Genomic DNA, 19115 nt, shown 5'->3' with positions numbered 1-19115 from the left:
CTCAAGGCCTTTGCTAAGACCTTGTAGACAGTATTGAGGATCGTAATAGGCCTCCAATGCCGAATATCATCTAATACTCCCTCCCCCTTGGGGATAAGAGATCAAGCCCTCTGAAAAGCTCTGTGGCATCACCCCAGTGTCCAGAACATACTGAAAGCCCTTGCGGAGGCCTGGCCCCAAAAGGTCCCAATAGCGCATAAAAAAGGCCGGCGTCAGTCCGTCCTCCCCTGGGCAACTATGTCGCGGCAGGACCCTCAAGGCCTCGGCAAGCTCAATCTCTAAAAGAGGCGCACCAAGAACTGTACGCATACGATCTGTGACCCTCCTCTGCACATGGGCCCACACAGTCTGTCTGCAAGCATCTCGATCCTCAGTGGCTAGCTCCGCTGAAAGCAGGTCTCTATAGAATGCAGTGGCAATGGCTCTGATCTCCTCGGGCTCAGTAGCTACCGATCCATCCGGTCTGCCAAGCTGACGGACTCCTGCTCGAGCGTGGCGGAGTCCAGTGATCTCAAAAAACTCCCCAGTCACTCTATCACCAAGCTGCGTCCACTGAGAGGCCTGGCGACGATAGTAAAACTCATGTCTCTGCTCCTCTGCCTCTCTAACCTCCTGGCGTGCCTGGCTCAGCTGTGACGCCACCCACTCACATGCAGGCTGCTGCTCTTGAAGGCGCTATAGCGAAGCAAGGCTGCGTCTCAGCCGATGCTCCCGCTCGCGAATCTCTCCCAGCCGTGTCAAAGCTGCAGCGTGCAGAAAAGAGCTAAGCTCGATGAGTCCCTGGGCACACTGGCCTGCTGCATCCTGGTCAGAGCACTGACTATTATGCCAGATCCTCTCAATGTCCTCAGCGAGACTGGGATCTGCAAGTACCCTCTCTGGGATCCTCAACTGCAAGCTGGGCTCCCGTGTCCTCTCCTCCAATGTCAAAATAACTGGCGCATAATCTAAAAATGAGGTGCCAGCGAGAATCCCGACGGAGCCCCCTCGCTCCCCTAACCAGTCGCCCACATAAAAGCGATCAATCCGTGATAGATTAGTCCCTCCCTGCCGGCGATCCGACCAAGAGAAACTAAGACTGTCCTGAGAGCGGGAGAAGGCCCCATGCTGCCATGCATCAGTGATCCTCAGTGACATGCAAAACTGGTCCCAAGCTGCAAGCTCCGTGCCGTGCACTGTAACATGACTGCCTCCCACCCTACCGGCCGGGTCCTCAAGCATGTTGAAGTCTCCCCCGACACACCAATGTGCGGCCTCTGGCAATGCATCCGTAACCTGGGTCCAGAACTCTGCTCTGGCACTAGCATGATTGGGCGCATAGACGTTGAGCACACCCAATAGCTCATCATGCATCCTCAAAATGACATACCGTGCTCTACCAGGCACAATGATCCCTCGATCCACAATGGCCTGCCGCCATACATCTGCAATGACCATGCATACTCCTCCCTGTCCACCCAAAGGACCAAACCCTGCAGACCAAAAGGTGTCCCATCTACCAAGCATCACCGAACCATATCTCCGGATCCTGCTCTCACCCAAGTGGTGCTCCTGCAGAACGAGAGCTGGCGAAGGAGGGGGGGGGGGGGGGGGGGGGGGGGCGAGGCGCTGAAGAGGAGGGGGGGTGGGCGCGATGGCGAAGAGCTACGGGAGGGGGGGGCGACGGCGAAGAGCAGTGGAGGGGGGGACGCTTCAGCGCAGGCAAGCCAGGTGAAGGGGGGGCAGCGCAAACCCGAGGGCAAGCGGAGGGGGGAAAACGCGATGGCGGGCCGAGAGAGGGGAGTGCATACAGAAGCACGAGCAAGGGGGGGGGGAGCGCGGAGCTTCAGCGAGACCAACTGCTTCTGAATGGTTATGAACTCTGTAAACAGAATCCATGATGTTAACAGATTGGCAATCTTCAGGTTGGAGAGCTGATTCTCCAAGGCTACCTTCTAAGCAAATTTCTCACGGCGGTGACAACTCCTCTCTAGGTCTCCCGCAATTCTTATGCAGTTTCCTCATCATTGTCATCAAATTGACAAGCAATAGAGGGTTGGTTTCATGTTGAAGAAGATAAAGGCATGAGTCCTTGCATTTTTGTCAACCCAGGCGTTAATCTCAAACTGAGGAGAAGTAGCATCAGGAGAGGCATCAATACCAGAAACAATACCCCGTAGCCGATGATACCAAAGGAGAGTTTTCATTTATAGTGCCCAATCAAGATAATTGGTTCCATCTAAGATGGATTCCTTGGGAAGTTGAGGAATGGATGAAGAGATAACAATTGGTGTAGAAGCCATAGAACCCTCCTCTTTAACCGGTAGCAAGAAAAATCTGCAAATAGGAACCCGGGGACTTCCTACTCTCCCTAGAAGCTAGGTGAGGGGTTGGAAGAGGTGGCAGGGTGCAGAAGCTGAGAAAGCTTGGCTAGAAGGGCCTCCTTTGACAGAGGGGAGGGCTGGGAATGAAAAACATAGAAAAGGGGGCTGCATGGAAAAAAAACGCAGGTTTTAGGGTTGGCCAAGATGAAGGAAAGAGGCTGAAAATAGCCTAGAATCAGTGCCAAGAGAATCACCGATGTGTGCTTGAAGAAGATCTCCAAAACAGAACCATCAAAAGAGAAAATGAGAAAAAAATGCAGGCTGAAAACTCTTCTTGCTGAACTGTGGGAGCAAAAGATCTCTGAAACCATGTGAGAAAATGTGAATATGAAGCGGAAGCAAGTAGAGATCAAACAAGAGAAAGTAGACAGCAAAGAACTGAAATAACGAATTAATTATGAATGAACAATGTCCATGTTTATATACGTATCTGTAGAGCCAATCAGCTGTAGCAAAAAAGCTACTAGTTTGGACAAATGATAAAATGCCTAACATATAAATATCTGGATAAAAAGTGGCATAAAATGGAGTAAAATGGGCTGGAGATGACATGTCCAACAATAAGGTGCAAGAGAGCACCCCTGCCGGACCGAGCAAGAGAGCGGAAATCTGTCACCTCTAGCTCTCTGAATAAGAACCTGGCTGTGTGAAGACAAGTAGAGTCCCGAAACACCTTGGACCCACTCCTTCGGGAAACCCATCATGCACATCATCCCCTCTAGAAAGCCCCAATCTACTCCGTCATAGGCTTTTTCGAAATCAAGAAGGAGAACAATCAGATCCTACTGACGCATCCTGTCTGACGCAGCCACCTCCTAGAAGGTGAAGATGTTGTCCTAAATACTCCAATCCTGAACGAAAACCCATCTGTGTACCATGAATAAAGTTGGAGACAAAGTGCTCCAATCTCTAGCTGATGACCTTGGCTAGAATTTTGTAGGCAATCCCTAGGAGGTTGATGAGTCCCGAAGCGGCAGTGGGGGGGGGATTCCATCACTTTCTCTATCACCGGGAGGATGTCAGAATATGCAGCGGAGATGATGACCAAATCTGGGAACACAAGAGCAAAAGCAAAAACGCAGGCAGAAAAACAGCACAAGAGAGAGACAGATGTAGGCGTGTAACTCTGCTCTATATACACAAGAAGATCCCGAGATATGATACAAATGAGGTATGGGGGCTGAGGACCTATATATACCTCCCTGGAAGGGCAGTCGGCCAGCATAAAGAAAGCCCACGACTGAGAAAAATGTCCACGACTGCTGAAAATAGCAGTCGGCCAGCTACAGATGCCTACGCCTAGTCAGAACAAGTCAGCCAGCACTCTGACAGCCCACGACTGATGTAGATCTAGTCGGCCAGCTTCAAAGTGCTCCTGGCATCATCTGGCAGCCCTCCCAAGCCTCAGAAAAATGGGAAAAAATAGGGGAAAAATACGGAGAGTGGGGAAAAATGGGAAAACACCTCATAAGGGCGGGCACACCCACAACAAAGGCCCTGGTGTATAAATCTAGACAGGAGATGACTTCTAACACCCCCTCTCAGCTCCTGGCTGTGTGACCAACCACTGGGAGCTGGGGTGCCGCCTGAGCAAATCCTGAGAGCGACTTCGTGAAGAGGTCCACCGTACTGTCCTCCGTCGAACAGAACTCCAGCAAGATGTCATCAGCAACGATCTGTTCACGAACAAAGTGCCTCGGGATGACCATGGGTTCCTCCAGTGGAAGCCCAAACTTGCAATGCAACCTCCTCCTGCTCCGGAAAACTGCTCTTGGGCCTGAAGTAGATCCCCTCGTGTCTGAATCTCCTCCCCAAACCGAGTCACTCCAACCGCGGAGTCGGACTCCATCCAACAATCCCCCTCCTGTGTACAAGAGTCCATGATCCTTCGCATGCCGCAGAAACCACAGGAAACGCGATCCTGCCTCACAAAGAGACATCTGCAACCAAGAGCTCAACTGCCTCATCAAGAAGCTCCCGTCCAATCCGGTGTCCATCAACCAGATCAATGAACCATACAGCTTCTGAGTCACAGAGACATCACACTGCTCACAAGGATCAACACCTGTTACGGTGCACAAGCAAGTCCTGGAAACCTGATGAAACCTGTCAACCACCCCCTCTGAATCCGGAACCACAAAGCCTGGAGAAACCACCTCCTTCTGCAAGTAAGCACCTGTCACCTGCCTGGCTTTCCGAAAGGTCCCCGTGGAAAGAACATCCTCAACTACTGGAAGTTCTATGTCCCGAACACGACAAGACATCAGAGCATAAGTGACCTGTTCAGCTTCCTCTGACTCACGAACACAAGAACTACCAACCTCAATACTGGAAAGTTCCTGCCAACTGCTGCCATCTACTGGCAAGCTATCCACCACCTGGTCTCGGAAAGCCCGCACCTGCAGCGTATCCACACCTGAGTAGCTATTACCAGACTGCCACTCATCACAAACCTGAGGACCTGGGAGAGAGAGTGCTGAAAGCCTGTAAACTCCATTCTCCACTCCACCTTCCCAAACCACTTGGCCTGTTGCTTTGTCCCGGAGAGCAACAAAATGCTCATCAAACTCCACCCGTATGCCAGTCTTGCAAACCTGATGCACTGACAACAGATGAAAACCAAGTGCCGGAACATACAACACCTGGGAGGAATGCTTCCCCCCTCTGCCATCGGGAACTATCTCCATCTTGCCCTCACTGTGAACTGGGATAGTGGACGTATCACCAGTAAGAATATGACCAGAATACCTGCAGAGATCCTGTAAACCGGAACGGGAAGGAGTCATGTGCCTGGAAGCACCACTATCGAGAATCCACTCCCGAGTATCCGTTGCGGAGAGTCCTCCAATCTCCTCCCTGCCTGAAGAAAATGAAGCATCGGTGTCCATCACCTCCAGGTGCACAAAAGCCGGAGTCTTCATGATTGCTGAGGAGTCTTCACCCTTCTCGGTCTTCCGCTTGGGACACTGTCTCCAGTAGTGGCCTTTCTCGCCACAATCATTACAGGTCCTCTCTGCCTTCAGTTTCTCGCGGTCAGCGTCGGACATCTTCTCAGAAGACTTCTCCGATGAAGCCTTCCCCTTGCCCGAGTTACGGCCTTTCGACCGTTGGCCAGTAAAGGCCTCCGAACCTCCACCCTGAGGAGGGTTCGTGAATCGTTCCTCCTGGTCCAAGACCATGGGCACAAGCTCCTCCCACGTGATGGTGCTGAGCTTGCCACTGGTAATCAAAGACGAGTAAAATGCTGCGTACGAAGAGGGCAAGTGTGACAGCAATGTTATGGCCATGTCCTCTGACGATATCTCCTTCCCAGCCTGGAGAACTTCCTGCTGAAGAGCCTGCAGCTTGTTAATATGCTCCCGCATCGTCGAAGACTTTGCAGGGCTCATAACCCGCATCTGTACTTCCAAGGAAATCCTCTTCATGGGCGATACCCTGTTGTAAAGTGAGGCCAAATGCTGCCATATACCTCTGGCCAGCGTCATGTGCTTGACATGATTGATTACCTGTGGTGTGCAGTTGAGGAAAATAAACGAACGGACCCTGGCGTTGACACGATCCCACCTCTGTGTCTGGGCCTCCCGGTCCTTTCGGGTTGACGGTAACTCCCCTTCCTCTACTTCCGGCCGTGGAACTCCAACAACTACGAAATCGGCGAGATCGTAGGACTCCAGAACAGATTCCATCATCACCTTCCATATGCCGTAGTTGCTCCCGTCCAACTGACGGTCCACCGGGAACGTGGGGAGTGTCGGGATCTTCACATGTCTCTCGGCCATCTCAAACAGATCTGCCATAGCGGGGATGTACTCTGGAAAGGGTGGGTGGGTGGGAACAAAGAAGAACTGATACCTGCAAGTGGCTGTCCAGCAAATCAGCCCGCCTTCCTCTTGCTTCTCCTCTTCCCGATCAGCCCAAAACAGTCCACCAATCAGCCACAAAACAGTCCCCCTCTTGCTCACACAAATCCCAAGACCTATCTAGAGCCTCGGCTCTGATACCATGTCAGAATATGCAGCGGAGATGATGACCAAATCTGGGAACACAAGAGTAAAAGCAAAAACGCAGGCAGAAAAACAGCACAAGAGAGAGACAGATGTAGGCGTGTAACTCTGCTCTATATACACAAGAAGATCCCGAGATATGATACAAATGAGGTATGGGGGCTGAGGACCTATATATACCTCCCTGGAAGGGCAGTCGGCCAGCATAAAGAAAGCCCACGACTGAGAAAAATGTCCACGACTGCTGAAAATAGCAGTCGGCCAGCTACAGATGCCTACGCCTAGTCAGAACAAGTTGGCCAGCACTCTGACAGCCCACGACTGATGTAGATCCAGTCGGCCAGCTTCAGAGTGCTCCTGGCATCACCTGGCAGCCCTCCCAAGCCTCAGAAAAATGGGAAAAAATAGGGGAAAAATACGGAGAGTGGGGAAAAATGGGAAAACACCTCATAAGGGCGGGCACACCCACAACAAAGGCCCTGGTGTATAAATCTAGACAGGAGATGACTTCTAACAGAGGAGAGGAAGGTATTCCTTTCTAAGACCTGGAAAGTAGACTGTCGCAGGAAAGCCTAAGACGCAAGCCAAAGGGTCAGACGCCGGGCCGAAGCCGTGTTGCCACCTCGCAAAGAAGGCGTGGGCCGTACGCAATGCGATAGGGCTCAGCTGCATGACTATGTCCGAAGCTGCATGCGAATCGAATAGTAGCCACACCACAAGGGATGAATGTCAATGATCTTTCTAGGTGCGCCGAGAAGGCTTGCCTGTATAACAGATCCTTGAATTGTCCGGCAATTACCCACAATCTTGCATACCAAGGTGGAGGCCTCCAAAGAAGTGACTGTTGAAACGAGGAGCTGGAGATCCTCTTCTGAAAAGGAGAGGCAAGGGACGGCAGCCTCGGTCGGGGATGGCAGAGCGGTTACCATGGAGTCCTCTTGGGGATTCAAGACCAAAAGTTGCCAAAACTTGCCGCAAACTTTTTTTTTTAAACCGAAAATGAAAAGCGCCTGATCAGGAAGACGGGAGAGAGGGCAAGAAGGAGGGGGGGCGGGGGGGGAAGCGAAGCGACGGCACACAGCCGGGCTGCACAGGGAGCAAGGAGGAGGGTTGAGGCAAGGGAGCCGCTAGCAAGGGCTGAGGTGGAGAAAGAACAAGGCGAGAGGGGGGAAGGGCAGTAGCGGGAGGCAAATGAGAGACTGCGCAGGGGGGAGGCACCGGAGTGAGGCGATGAAGTGGGGGAGGTGCGCACAGGCGAGGGAGGGTGAGGCGAGCAGGTTCAGTCACGTAGGAGGGGAACCTCCAGCTCACTACAAACAGAAGCACGCATTCCCCACATTGTTTGGTTGCATCTGTGAAGGGGGACATCACACAATCTTGCCTTTTACTCCAGTGATTATCCATTAAACCCCAACACCCTCCCTTAATCACATGACCCATGGTATGGCATGGTCGCACAAACCCTTGGCACCTCATGGTACAAAACCAAGTATACCTCCCTGTTTAGTATGCGTGCCTTCTGGAGTTGTTGAGATAGCATGCCCTGTAAATCTCATTGTCTACATATTAGCTTCTTCTTTTCCATGGGAGCACAACTGGTACACTGGCTAAAATACTCAGTAGAAGTACATGAAACCATGAAGTAACAACCCAAAGGAATGACCCATACGATACCTGTGCTAAAAGCTGAATTCAAACCACGTGCCAAATAGCGGGTTCCCGGATGCAATCTGCTGCGACGTGCTATCAGAGTAACAATAACCTGTTGACCTCTTCCATCTGTGAATATCCCACTATCTACAAAGCCCTGCAATCATCATCTAAAACTCAGCCTCAACCAAAGGATTTATGAACAAATTTGAAGTAGACCTCCTAAATTGTAGAAGGCATTCTCCAAAAAGCTTCCCAGTTCCGAATCATTACCTGAAGTAGAGCAACACAGTGATGATGTAACCCAAGGTTCTTGAAGGGCTTTGACAACCACTCATTCCAAACAAATTCCTTGTCTGGATCTGTAACCATGTGATCACTGGGAAAAGGCCTTGTGATGTCCCTTGTCTCACAATAGTAGTACATGCCATCAATGTCAACCTCCTGCAAATCGGCTAAGTTTTTAGTTTCTGCTTTGGATAAAGGCTGCGGATTTCTTAACACAATCTTTACCCACTGGCTCTCCTCCACCAAATAAACAGAGCCACCTCCTGGAAGTTGTTGTATTGAGGATCTGATCTTCGTTGCAACAAGCAGCAAGCTGACATTTCCTAGGACTGCATACCCTAGTATGGCTCTCGCATAGACTCTGCTCTTCACGAGCCAGCGTGATCCAGCAGTTATATGATTAAATGCATCAGCCTCTGAGGAGAATCTGTCAAATCCATCCCTACCAGTGTAGATAAGCTCCCCAGTTGTTGGATCGATTGAAATCACTTGCGTATAACTTCCTGTTGAGAGGCTGGCCACAATGAACCTTTCACTAGAATCAAGTTCCACAACCAGAATTGAAGTGTCTTTCACCTGATGGCCTGCAGCATCAAAACCACCTCATCAAGTGGGTCTTCGCACGACCTTACAACCTTTGGCAGGCTAGAATTCACGTACATGAAAAATAGTGACGGCGCGTCACAAACCAGAAGAATTTGCTATATGGGATTTTATACATGGAGTATCATCACTTACCAAGATCAAATCAGAAAGAATTTGCTATATGGAAGTTTATACATGGAGTATCATATCACTTACCGAGATCAAATAGCATTTGGCAGCTAATCAGATCTTATAACCATACCACTACTCGGGATAAAAAAAGCAATGATTTGTGCATGGTAACATTTCAAGCAAAACAAAGTCATGTCAGTGTACAAGATACCTGCATCTTCTAGTGATGTTTCATCTCAACATAAGTTCTCCTGTAATCTCTAACCACTCAGAAAAGCAGAGCATTCAGGGCGACTTATTGGTTTGGATGAAAACCTCCTCTACCCTTGTTCTTCATCATCGCTGCTGCCAGCTTCAGCCCTCGCTGGTTCATCCTCTCCCTTAACTTGTGGGCCACCCAAATCAGTGGGAAACCAGCAGCAGATAAATTAACAATGGTGGCAGCCAGCAATCAACTTTAGACAAGCTCTAGGTTGACTTGGGTTGACCTTGTTAAATCTTTTGGCTATTATTTCACTTTCAGTCTTCCCTTGTACAGAGCTTTGCTCCAAAAAGTACTATAATTACAGGAGCTTAGGTATCTGTGCGCGGTTGGCATCTTCTTTTTTTATCATTCACTTGTACTTAGAAGGGCTTTACATTGGTACCAGAGCATAGGACTTTCCGATACAACCCTCTCATGAGGTAATGATACAGCGAAGTGAATGAAGCTAAGGCCATGCCAGCCGCGGGGCGGGGGGGGGGGGGGGGGGGTCCATAAGGTTTGATTAAGAAAAAGCACCATTCTTGGTCAAAAAGCAAGAGAAAGCAAAAAGTTAAACAAGGTTGACCGTGAGCCAAGGGCACCATTGGAACGAGACTGAGCTGGACCAAAAAGCTAAAAGGCGCTTTCTCAAAAAGCAGCTCTAAGGCCTTAAAGCCAGAATAGCAAAGCACCAAAAGTTCAGTAATATTTTATTAATAAAAGTAAAAAGAGCAAAAGCAAAGGCAAAAAAGGGAAAAGCAAAGCATAAAAAGGCAAAGCAAAAGCATGAAGGCTTTTTGGCAAAAAGCAAGGTCTCTTACAAGTATAAAAAGGATTGAACTTCTCTTGCAGTACCATGAACAAGATCATTGAAGAAGGGGTGACAACCATCATCAAGTTTGAGAGCAACCTCTCCATCATCATCGAGCGGGTGTGAAGACCAATCATCATCTTAATCTCCCAAGCATGGGAATTCTTTCCTTCACCATTGTGGCTGAGCCACTTTTCCGTGCTACACCTATGCACCACCAACTCCCCTTGATTGTGTCTTCTACGCCAACAGCGCCACAGTCGCCTGCAGTTTGGTTGCGCCATCTGTGCACCTTTTTGATCATCGCATGTAACCAGCACTTCTTGCTGCTGCCGCCACCTGCTGTTGTGCACTAGTGCACTATTTAAGCTGCCAGTTGTTAGAATTAATGAGGTCAATCTAATGTGCACAATGCACAATGGACATTAATAAATGTATGGACATGAATAAGTGGTACAAAACCTTTGTAAGTGGTTATGACTTTTTATTGATAATAATAATATATGCATGAAGGGAATCGTGGGATTTCACATCCCTACGGTTTTCATTTCTCAACCGCTCTCTTCCTTCTCTCTCACGTGTGATCCTCATGCACATTTCAGCACTTAATCTTTGCACAATTTCATGGTATCAGAGCAAAACGTGTAGAGGAGAAGAAGGGGGTTCCAGGGATAGCAAAAACGCAGGAAAGAGAGAGCATGGAGAAAAACGATTTCTGTCCAGGGGTGACCAGCATTGATTTAGAGGGTTCAAATCCCTAATTCAAGTCCCATGCAATCCCAGGAAAGAGGCGATTTGAAGGAGCAAGCACCATAGAAGCAAAGCGACCTGTTTTGATGCAAATCGATGGAGAATTGGGCCCCAAATCAGAGGCGATTTCTTGCATGAAGAATTGGAGATGATTCAGCCCTCAAAGGTGAGCAAATCAGTCCCAAAACGAAGCCAATTTGATCAATGGAAGGTATGAAAATCTGAAATTAGGGTTTCAGCCCTGTTTTTCTTCCAAAATTTGATGGAAAACTTGCCCAAATTGGGGCAAATGAATGATTAATTGATGGCCCTATCAATGGGTTTCCAAATCATGGAGAAAGTTGAGGCAAATGTTGCCCAAGTTGCTGTCCAAGAAGAAATTACTGCTCCAGCCATGCATGTGATGTTCAAGGGACCACATACTTGCTGATTTTTCAAGCCAAAGTGGAGCATTTCATGTTTGAAGTGTCAAACTTGAAGTTAGGACCTGATTTTATGTCAAAAATGGAAGTAAAGTGCTGCTGTCCACAACCCATGTGTTTGGGCATGTCAAGGCCCTTGAAGACTTGAAGAATTTTGCATTCAAAGGATTGCCCGGGAAGAGGGCTAATGGCATGTATGACCAGCAAAGAGCAAGGTCAAAGATCAACCATGAAGCTGATGGAAAGCTGCAACATGTTGGTAATGTATGTAGCATTTAAATTATGACAAATTAAAGGTCATTTGTGGAAGAGTGGTGCTGTCCATTGTGTGGTTATTGAACCACATTAATCTCCATTGTGTGGAGAAGATTTCCTCACTAAGTGTGTGCTGTCCAAAAGCCTACATGGCAGAGGCAAAGCTTGATATGCTGATCCTACCGGAGAGTGGGAAGTTGGATGGGAAAAATTATCCCATTTGGAAGTTCAAGTTAAAGAATATTCTCAAGGTGAAGGACTTGTGGGACATCACGAATGGCAAGGAAGAAAGACCAACCGTGAGAAGACCCATGATCACCGAGGTTCTTGAAGAGAATCAAAGACAGCTTGAAGAGGAAAGATATGAAAGAGAACTCCTTCAAAGGGAGAAGTATGATAGGAGAGCACAAATGGCTCTTGTCTACATCAACATGAATGTGAAGGACAGCATTATTCCACAAATAAGTAGTGCTTCAACCTCAAATGAAGCATGGGGCATACTTCAAGGCCTTTATGAATCGGTAAACACAACAAGGTTGCTGTTTTTAAAGCAAAAGTTACACACATTTAAGAAGGAATCTAGTGAGTCAATCACATCTTATTTGACTCGTTTAAAGGATATTACTGATCAGCTTGTGTCGGTGGATGAGATGGTGAGTGATGTAGATATGGTGAGCATTGCAATGAATGGGCTCACAATGAATGAGCCTAACTCCCCATGGCAACAACTAGTTACTTCTCTCATGGTGAGAGAATCTACACCATCATTTGAAGAGCTGAGTGCTTTTCTTCTCCAAGAAGAGCTAAGAAGACAAGGGAATAGCACAAAAAGTGTCAAAGCAAAGGATGAAGCTTTCAATGTCAAAGGCAAACCATGGCGTGGCCGTGGTAGAGGAGGAACTTGGAGAAACAATGAAAGGCAAAATCAGACCAGCAATGAAGAAGGGGGAGATTCAAGCTCTTCCCATGATGATAGAAGAGGCTACACCTCTCGTGGAAGAGGTAATTATAGAGGCAATTCAAGAGGAAACTTTAGAGGAGGCTCAAGAGGAGGCTTCAACAACAATCCAAGAGGTAAAGGTCCCTGTTTTTATTGTGGTAAAGATGGCCATATTGAAAGTGAATGTAGAATCAAACAACATGCACAAAGCATGAGAGGTAGGGGGAGAGGCTTCTCCAACTACTCAAGAAAGCAAAACAGCAATTATGTGGAAGAAGATAGCCCACATGATGGAAGACAAAGCAAAGATGAGTTCCTTTTGATGGCTGAATCAACTCACTCTCATTACAAAGGAGAATGGTATGTTGATTCGGGAGCTACAGCCCATATGACGGGCAATGGTGATTGGTTTTCTTCTTATGTTGATGAAGGCAACAAAAACAAAGTGGTTTTGGGTGATGATAGCACTCAAAGCATTGAAGGACATGGTGATATACCAATCAAGCTCAGAAATGGTGACACAGGTATGCTTAAAGATGTGCTTTGGATTCCTAATCTTGCACGAAATTTGCTTTCCGTTGGCTGTATTACAGACCAGCACATGTCCGTGGAGTTCTTTAAGGACCATTTTATCATAAAAGACCTTGAGAAGCATGGTGAAGAGGTGGCCCGTGGCATACGAAGCAATGACAAGCTGTATAAGCTGATTACAATGGGTGGACAGCAAGTTCTGATGACTCAAAAAGCTGAATTATCTCATTTATGGCATAGGAGGTATGGTCACTTGCATATTGAAGCATTGAAGTATCTTCATGACAAAGGCTTGGTGACGGGCTTACCCAAGATTGAAGGAATACCGGGAGTATGTGAGCCTTGTGTTCTTGGCAAGCATGCAAGGGCTCCATTTCCAAAAGCAAGCTCATTTAGAGCAAGAAGGCCACTTGTATTGGTTCATAGTGACTTATGGGGACCAGCCCAAAGACCTTCATTGGGTGGTTCACGGTATTTCCTCTCCCTTATTGATGATTACTCAAGGAAGTGTTGGCTGTTTTTTCTCAAACATAAGTCAGATGTACTTGAAGTCTTCAAAGAATGGAAAGCTCAAGCTGAAAATGAAGCAAGACAAAGGATAAAGATACTCCGGACTGATCGGGGAGGTGAGTTTAACTCGGAGGCTTTTGATTCTCATTGTATGGAGCATGGCATCTTTAGGCAATTAACCGCAGCATATAGTGCACAACAAAATGGAGTGGCTGAGAGAAAGAACCGCACTCTTGTGGAAGCGGCAAGATGCATGTTGAAGGATGCAAATATTGGATCAAATTTTTGGGCCGAAGCTGTCCAAACAGCCGTGTACCTCCAAAATAGATCACCAACTAAAGTGTTGGATGGAAAGACACCCGAAGAGGTATATTCCGGATATAAACCCAATGTTTCTCACTTGAGGGTTTTTGGTTGTGTTGCATATGCACATGTTCCCAAAGAAAGGAGGCAAAAGCTTGATGATAAGTCAAGAAAGTGTATCTTCATAGGATACTCTACACACTCCAAAGCATATAAGTTGTATGATCCGGTTGCAAGGAAGATCATAATCAGCCGGGATGTGATCTTCAATGAAGGTACCTTTGCTGTCCATAATGATGAAATTCATGAAGTTGATGATCAACTAATCTTTTATGAGATTGATGAAGACACAGGTGCTCGTGTTCTTGATGAAAATCAGCAAAAGCATAAGGGACCAGCCACTAATGATGATATGGGACATCCTCAAAGTCCTCAAGGGGCTGTCTCAAACAGTCCAAGGAGAATCTCACATGATGGGGGAGGTGAGACAGCACCTACCCATGTTAAAAAGCTTCCAAAATGGTACATAAAGACCATAGAAGATGGTCAAATGAAGGAGCAGCCAGAATCTAGTATTGAAAGTGAAAGACGAAGCCAAAGATTGAAGAGCAAACATTCAGCCAATGTCAATTTAGCACTCATGGCAAGAGTGTTAAGTGAAGAAGAGCCAGATTCTTTTGAAGAAGCCAACAAGAGCAAAGAGTGGAGGACAGCCATGGAAGAAGAATATAATTCCATTATGAAGAATGATACGTGGAGTCTTGTTGATCTTCCACATGGGAAGAAAGCCATAGGAACAAAATGGGTATATAAGATCAAATACAAAGCTGATGGTACTCTTGAAAAATACAAAGCAAGGCTGGTTGCAAAAGGCTATGTGCAACAAGAAGGTATAGATTATGAAGAAACCTTTGCTCCCGTGGCAAAGATGAATACTATAAGAGTTGTTTTGGCTGTAGCAACTCATCATGATTGGGAGATTGCTCAAATGGATGTCAAGAGTGCCTTCCTCAACGGCATTCTTGAAGAGGAGGTATATGTGTCGCAGCCAAAAGGATTTGAAGTCAAAGGCAAAGAAAAGCTGGTATGCAAGCTCAAGAAAGCATTGTATGGATTAAAGCAAGCTCCACGTGCATGGTACTCAAGGATTGATGAGTATTTGCTGTCCAATGGCTTCATGAGAAGTAAAAGTGATCCAAACTTATATATATTTCAGCATAATGAAGATCTTTTGCTTCTAATAGTGTATGTTGATGATCTAGTTATCACAGGAAGTAATAGCTCTCTTATTGACAAGATAAAGAGGAGCTTATCCATGGAATATGATATGAAAGATTTGGGCCAACTTCATTATTGTCTTGGTATTGAAGTATGGCGTCAAGAGAATAGCATGTTTCTCACACAATCAAAGTATATCAAAGATGTGCTTGAGAAGTTTGATATGGCTGATTCAAAAGCTCTTTCTACTCCAATGGAAGTCAATGAAAAGCTCACATCAAGTGGAGATCAAAGAAAGGTGGATCCTACCGCTTATAGGCAGCTTGTGGGCAGCCTTATATATGCAACAATAACTCGGCCAGATTTATCATATGCAGTTAGTATGCTCAGCCAATACATGGCTGATCCAAGAGAACCTCATTTAAAATCAGCAAAGCGGGTGTTGAGATATCTTAAAGGTACATTCAACTATGGTATTGAATATAATTCAGCATGTACTCTCACTTTGGCTGGCTACTGTGACTCAGATTGGGCCAGCAGTGTTGAAGATAGAAGATCTACTTCAGGTTATTGTTTTTCTCTTGGAAGTGGAGCAATATCACGGAAAAGTAAGAAGCAACCCACCGTTGCTTTATCATCTACTGAAGCTGAGTATATTTCAGCAAAGAGTGCAACATGTGAAGCTATATGGCTGAGAAGAATCATGGAAGAAATCAAAGTGAAGCAGGCTGATCCAACAATAATATATTGTGACAATCAAAGTTGCATACAAATAGCAAAGAATCCAGTGTTTCATGCACGTACAAAGCATATTGAAATACAATATCATTTTGTACGGGAAAAGGTGCAATCAAAGGAGATAGAGCTGATTTATTGCTCTACTGAAGACCAAGCAGCGGATATACTCACAAAAGCTCTCTCAAAGGATAAGTTTGAAAAGTTTAGAAATATGTTGGGTGTAAAAGAAAATAGATTGATCATTAAGGGGGAGTGTTAGAATTAATGAGGTCAATCTAATGTGCACAATGCACAATGGACATTAATAAATGTATGGACATGAATAAGTGGTACAAAACCTTTGTAAGTGGTTATGACTTTTTATTGATAATAATAATATATGCATGAAGGGAATCGTGGGATTTCACATCCCTACGGTTTTCATTTCTCAACCGCTCTCTTCCTTCTCTCTCACGTGTGATCCTCATGCACATTTCAGCACTTAATCTTTGCACAATTTCACCAGTGCCACTATCAGAATCTTGCCGCCTATCAAGCATTCACCGACTGAACTCCTGTGCACCATCTGTCGCCAGCCACCTGGCCGTCACCTGCTGCCTTTTGTGCGCTTGGCTGCCGTTTTCTACACCTGTCAGCGGTTACTTGGTTGCCACCAACTATCACCTATACGATGCTTGGCTATTTGACAACCTGCGCCTCATGTGCAGCGCTCATTGAGTGCCAACTAGGTTGTTATCTATGCCCATTATTGCTGCCATCTGCAATTGAATCAGTCTCCGATCTGTTTAAGCATCTCCGCCTGACAGTTATCATCGGAACACTATGCCACTCAGTCACAAGGATTGACACTGGTTAATACACCCTTGTACAAGCATTCTTGTGGGTTGCTTCCACCTCCATTTGGGCAACTGGACCATAGATAAACATCCTATACTTCATCATTAACACAAATCTCCAGACTACCTTGTTTACAAAATTGGGGATTCATTGGATTTGGATTTGGATCTGGACATAGAGCTTGGACATGGAAGCTTGAACTTGAGCATAGACATGGAGAACTTGGACATAGAGCTTAGGCATGGAACTTGGACATATGGCTTGGACATGGATCTGGACATGGTTTTGGATTTGATTTGGACTTGGAACTTGAACTTGGATTCATTGGATCTGGTACTAGCCCAGTCAGAGATACTTGTGGATCATCCCAGTGGTATGCTCGGCATCAGAGATCTGGATATCCTACATCGGCATATCTGTTTGTTTCAACTTTGTGGACCAAAGTTGAAACAAAACTCTTTTGAAGCATTGAGACTTTATGCTAGCAAAGGATCAGTGTTGGTTATTTTGGACCTTTTTGTGGTTGAACATAATGAGATTGCATTGGAGCAGTCTTGAACCAAGAAGGCCATGCTATGGCCTATGAATGTAAAAGACAACAAGGAAGCAAATGCACCCTTGAGCTATGGGTTACCATATGGATTTCACTTTGATGAAGGATCCTTGTACTACCAATGAGGATTTCAAAAATGTTTTGGAACAAATTGCAAATTAGAGATTTGGCGACTTTTTATGTCATCAAGTAGGGTTTTCTTATGATGCAAACCCAGGTTATGTGTGACACAAGGAATTGAGGCCAAGGTAATGGAAGTGTGCCATGCTCCTTCCTACATGGGGCATAGAGACACCTTGACTACACTTCAAGCTTTGGCGAGTTACTTCCATTGGCCTACTATGAGAAAAGACATTCAACTTTATGATTCGAGAATGTTTGGTTTGTCACCTACTATGAGAAAAGACATTGAACTTTATGATTCGAGAATGTTTGGTTTGTCATAAGGCCAAGTTTGATCGACAAACACCAGCAAGATTATTGCACCCATTGAATGATCCATGGGAGAATATTGCTATGGATTTTATCTTTGGATTACCAAAGTCGAGGAATGATGGTATATGGATCTTTTTCATGATACTAAGAAGATCAACCATGTATGCAATTGATTGGACCTTTCAGATCATTGGAGGATATATAATGCCTTCCATGACAGTTTATGAAAACCATGTACAAGGTTATCCCAAGAGGAGCTTGTATTGAAGGATCCATCAGGGATGGAAGAGCCAGAACAGATTGTGTTTCATTCTGTGAGAAAAAGAGGAAAGACAGTGATCAGAAAGTTCCTCTTGGACCTCGAGAATTATTCGCTATTGCATGCGAAATGGATGCCAGGGAGTAATTCAAGGACTATCCAGATATACTCCAAGCTTATGAGGAAGTGGTTGGTTCAGATATATTTGAAGTACAGGTATATCAATGTCTTGCGATCAAGACAGATTCAAGAGGGAGGAATTGTGCCTCTAGCCCTCTTCATTGTATATATATTGGACTGGAATTGATCACTATTTTGCTTATAATAATTATTTGGACATGCTCTAGTTTGGGTGGCAACAATGCCAGATAGCCCAAGGAGCCAAATTTGTATATGGAAGGCAACGATGCCAAATATATTGGACTTCGCAGTCAGGTGGTCATTGCGACCAGATGGCCCACATGACTATTGGATTTCATAGTCGGGCGGTCATTGCAACCAGATGACCCAAATGATTGTATTGGATTTCGCAGTCGGATGGTCACTGCGACCAGATGGCCCACATGACTGTATTGGATTTCGCAGTCGGATGGTCACTGCGACCAGATGGCCCACATGACTGTATTGGATTTCGCAATCGGGCGGTTATTGCGACCAGATGGCCCAGATGACTGTATTGGATTTTGCAATCGGGCGGTCATTGCGACCAGATGGCCCAGATGATTGTATTGGATTTCATAGTCGGACAGTCAATGCAACCAGATGGCCCAAATGATTATGCAAGAACTCTCGAGCGGTCCTAGTGACCAGATGGCCTTGAGTGAGAGTCTGAGCGGTTTCCCTCGAGAACCAGATGGCTCAGCACGGTTTCGATGAAACCAGAAAGGACAATCCATGAACATGAGGATCATTACTTGTGCACTGCATACTAATGTATGTTTGAATTTCTTTGACTTTGTGTGTTGTTTTTGATGTGTGGACAATGCTTGGATTTATGGCATGTGATAGTCCACTAGGCTCCAGACTACCTAGCCAATACCTCGAATACCCAGTAGACACAATGATGCATACTTGTTTGTTGACTAGCTTGTGTCTAGTTTTTGCAAGGGGTAAGTATGCATTTATTTTATCTAACACATGTGACAGGCCATCAAGATGTACCATACATCGGTCAAAGAAAAGGCATCGAGGTGTTGCCAAATGAGCAGATGACATCACGGATATGGGAAAGACCAGATGCACAAGCTCACCAGATGGGGTTAGTACCTTGAAACATATGGATGTACT

General features: G+C 46.1%; 1 protein-coding gene across 1 annotated transcript in view; it reads right to left on the bottom strand.

Moving 5' to 3' along the window:
- Positions 1 to 19115, bottom strand: part of SAC9 (sacI homology domain-containing protein / WW domain-containing protein) — a 101073-nt gene that overhangs the window by 51907 nt on the left and 30051 nt on the right. The window contains exons 2-3 of the mRNA XM_086785178.1: positions 8291 to 8889; positions 8042 to 8174 (exon numbers count right to left, since the gene is read on the bottom strand). Coding sequence (XP_086641304.1) covers positions 8042 to 8174; positions 8291 to 8889 — 732 coding nt within the window. The remainder of the gene's footprint in view (positions 1 to 8041; positions 8175 to 8290; positions 8890 to 19115) is intronic.

Source organism: Cibotium barometz, chromosome 48 (assembly GCF_041138505.1).
Source record: "Cibotium barometz isolate CiBa-2024 chromosome 48, ASM4113850v1, whole genome shotgun sequence".
In the NCBI taxonomy this organism is placed as follows: domain Eukaryota; kingdom Viridiplantae; phylum Streptophyta; class Polypodiopsida; order Cyatheales; family Cibotiaceae; genus Cibotium; species Cibotium barometz.
Note: the sequence above shows the minus strand (reverse complement) of the source record. Positions and strands in the feature narration are given on the sequence as shown.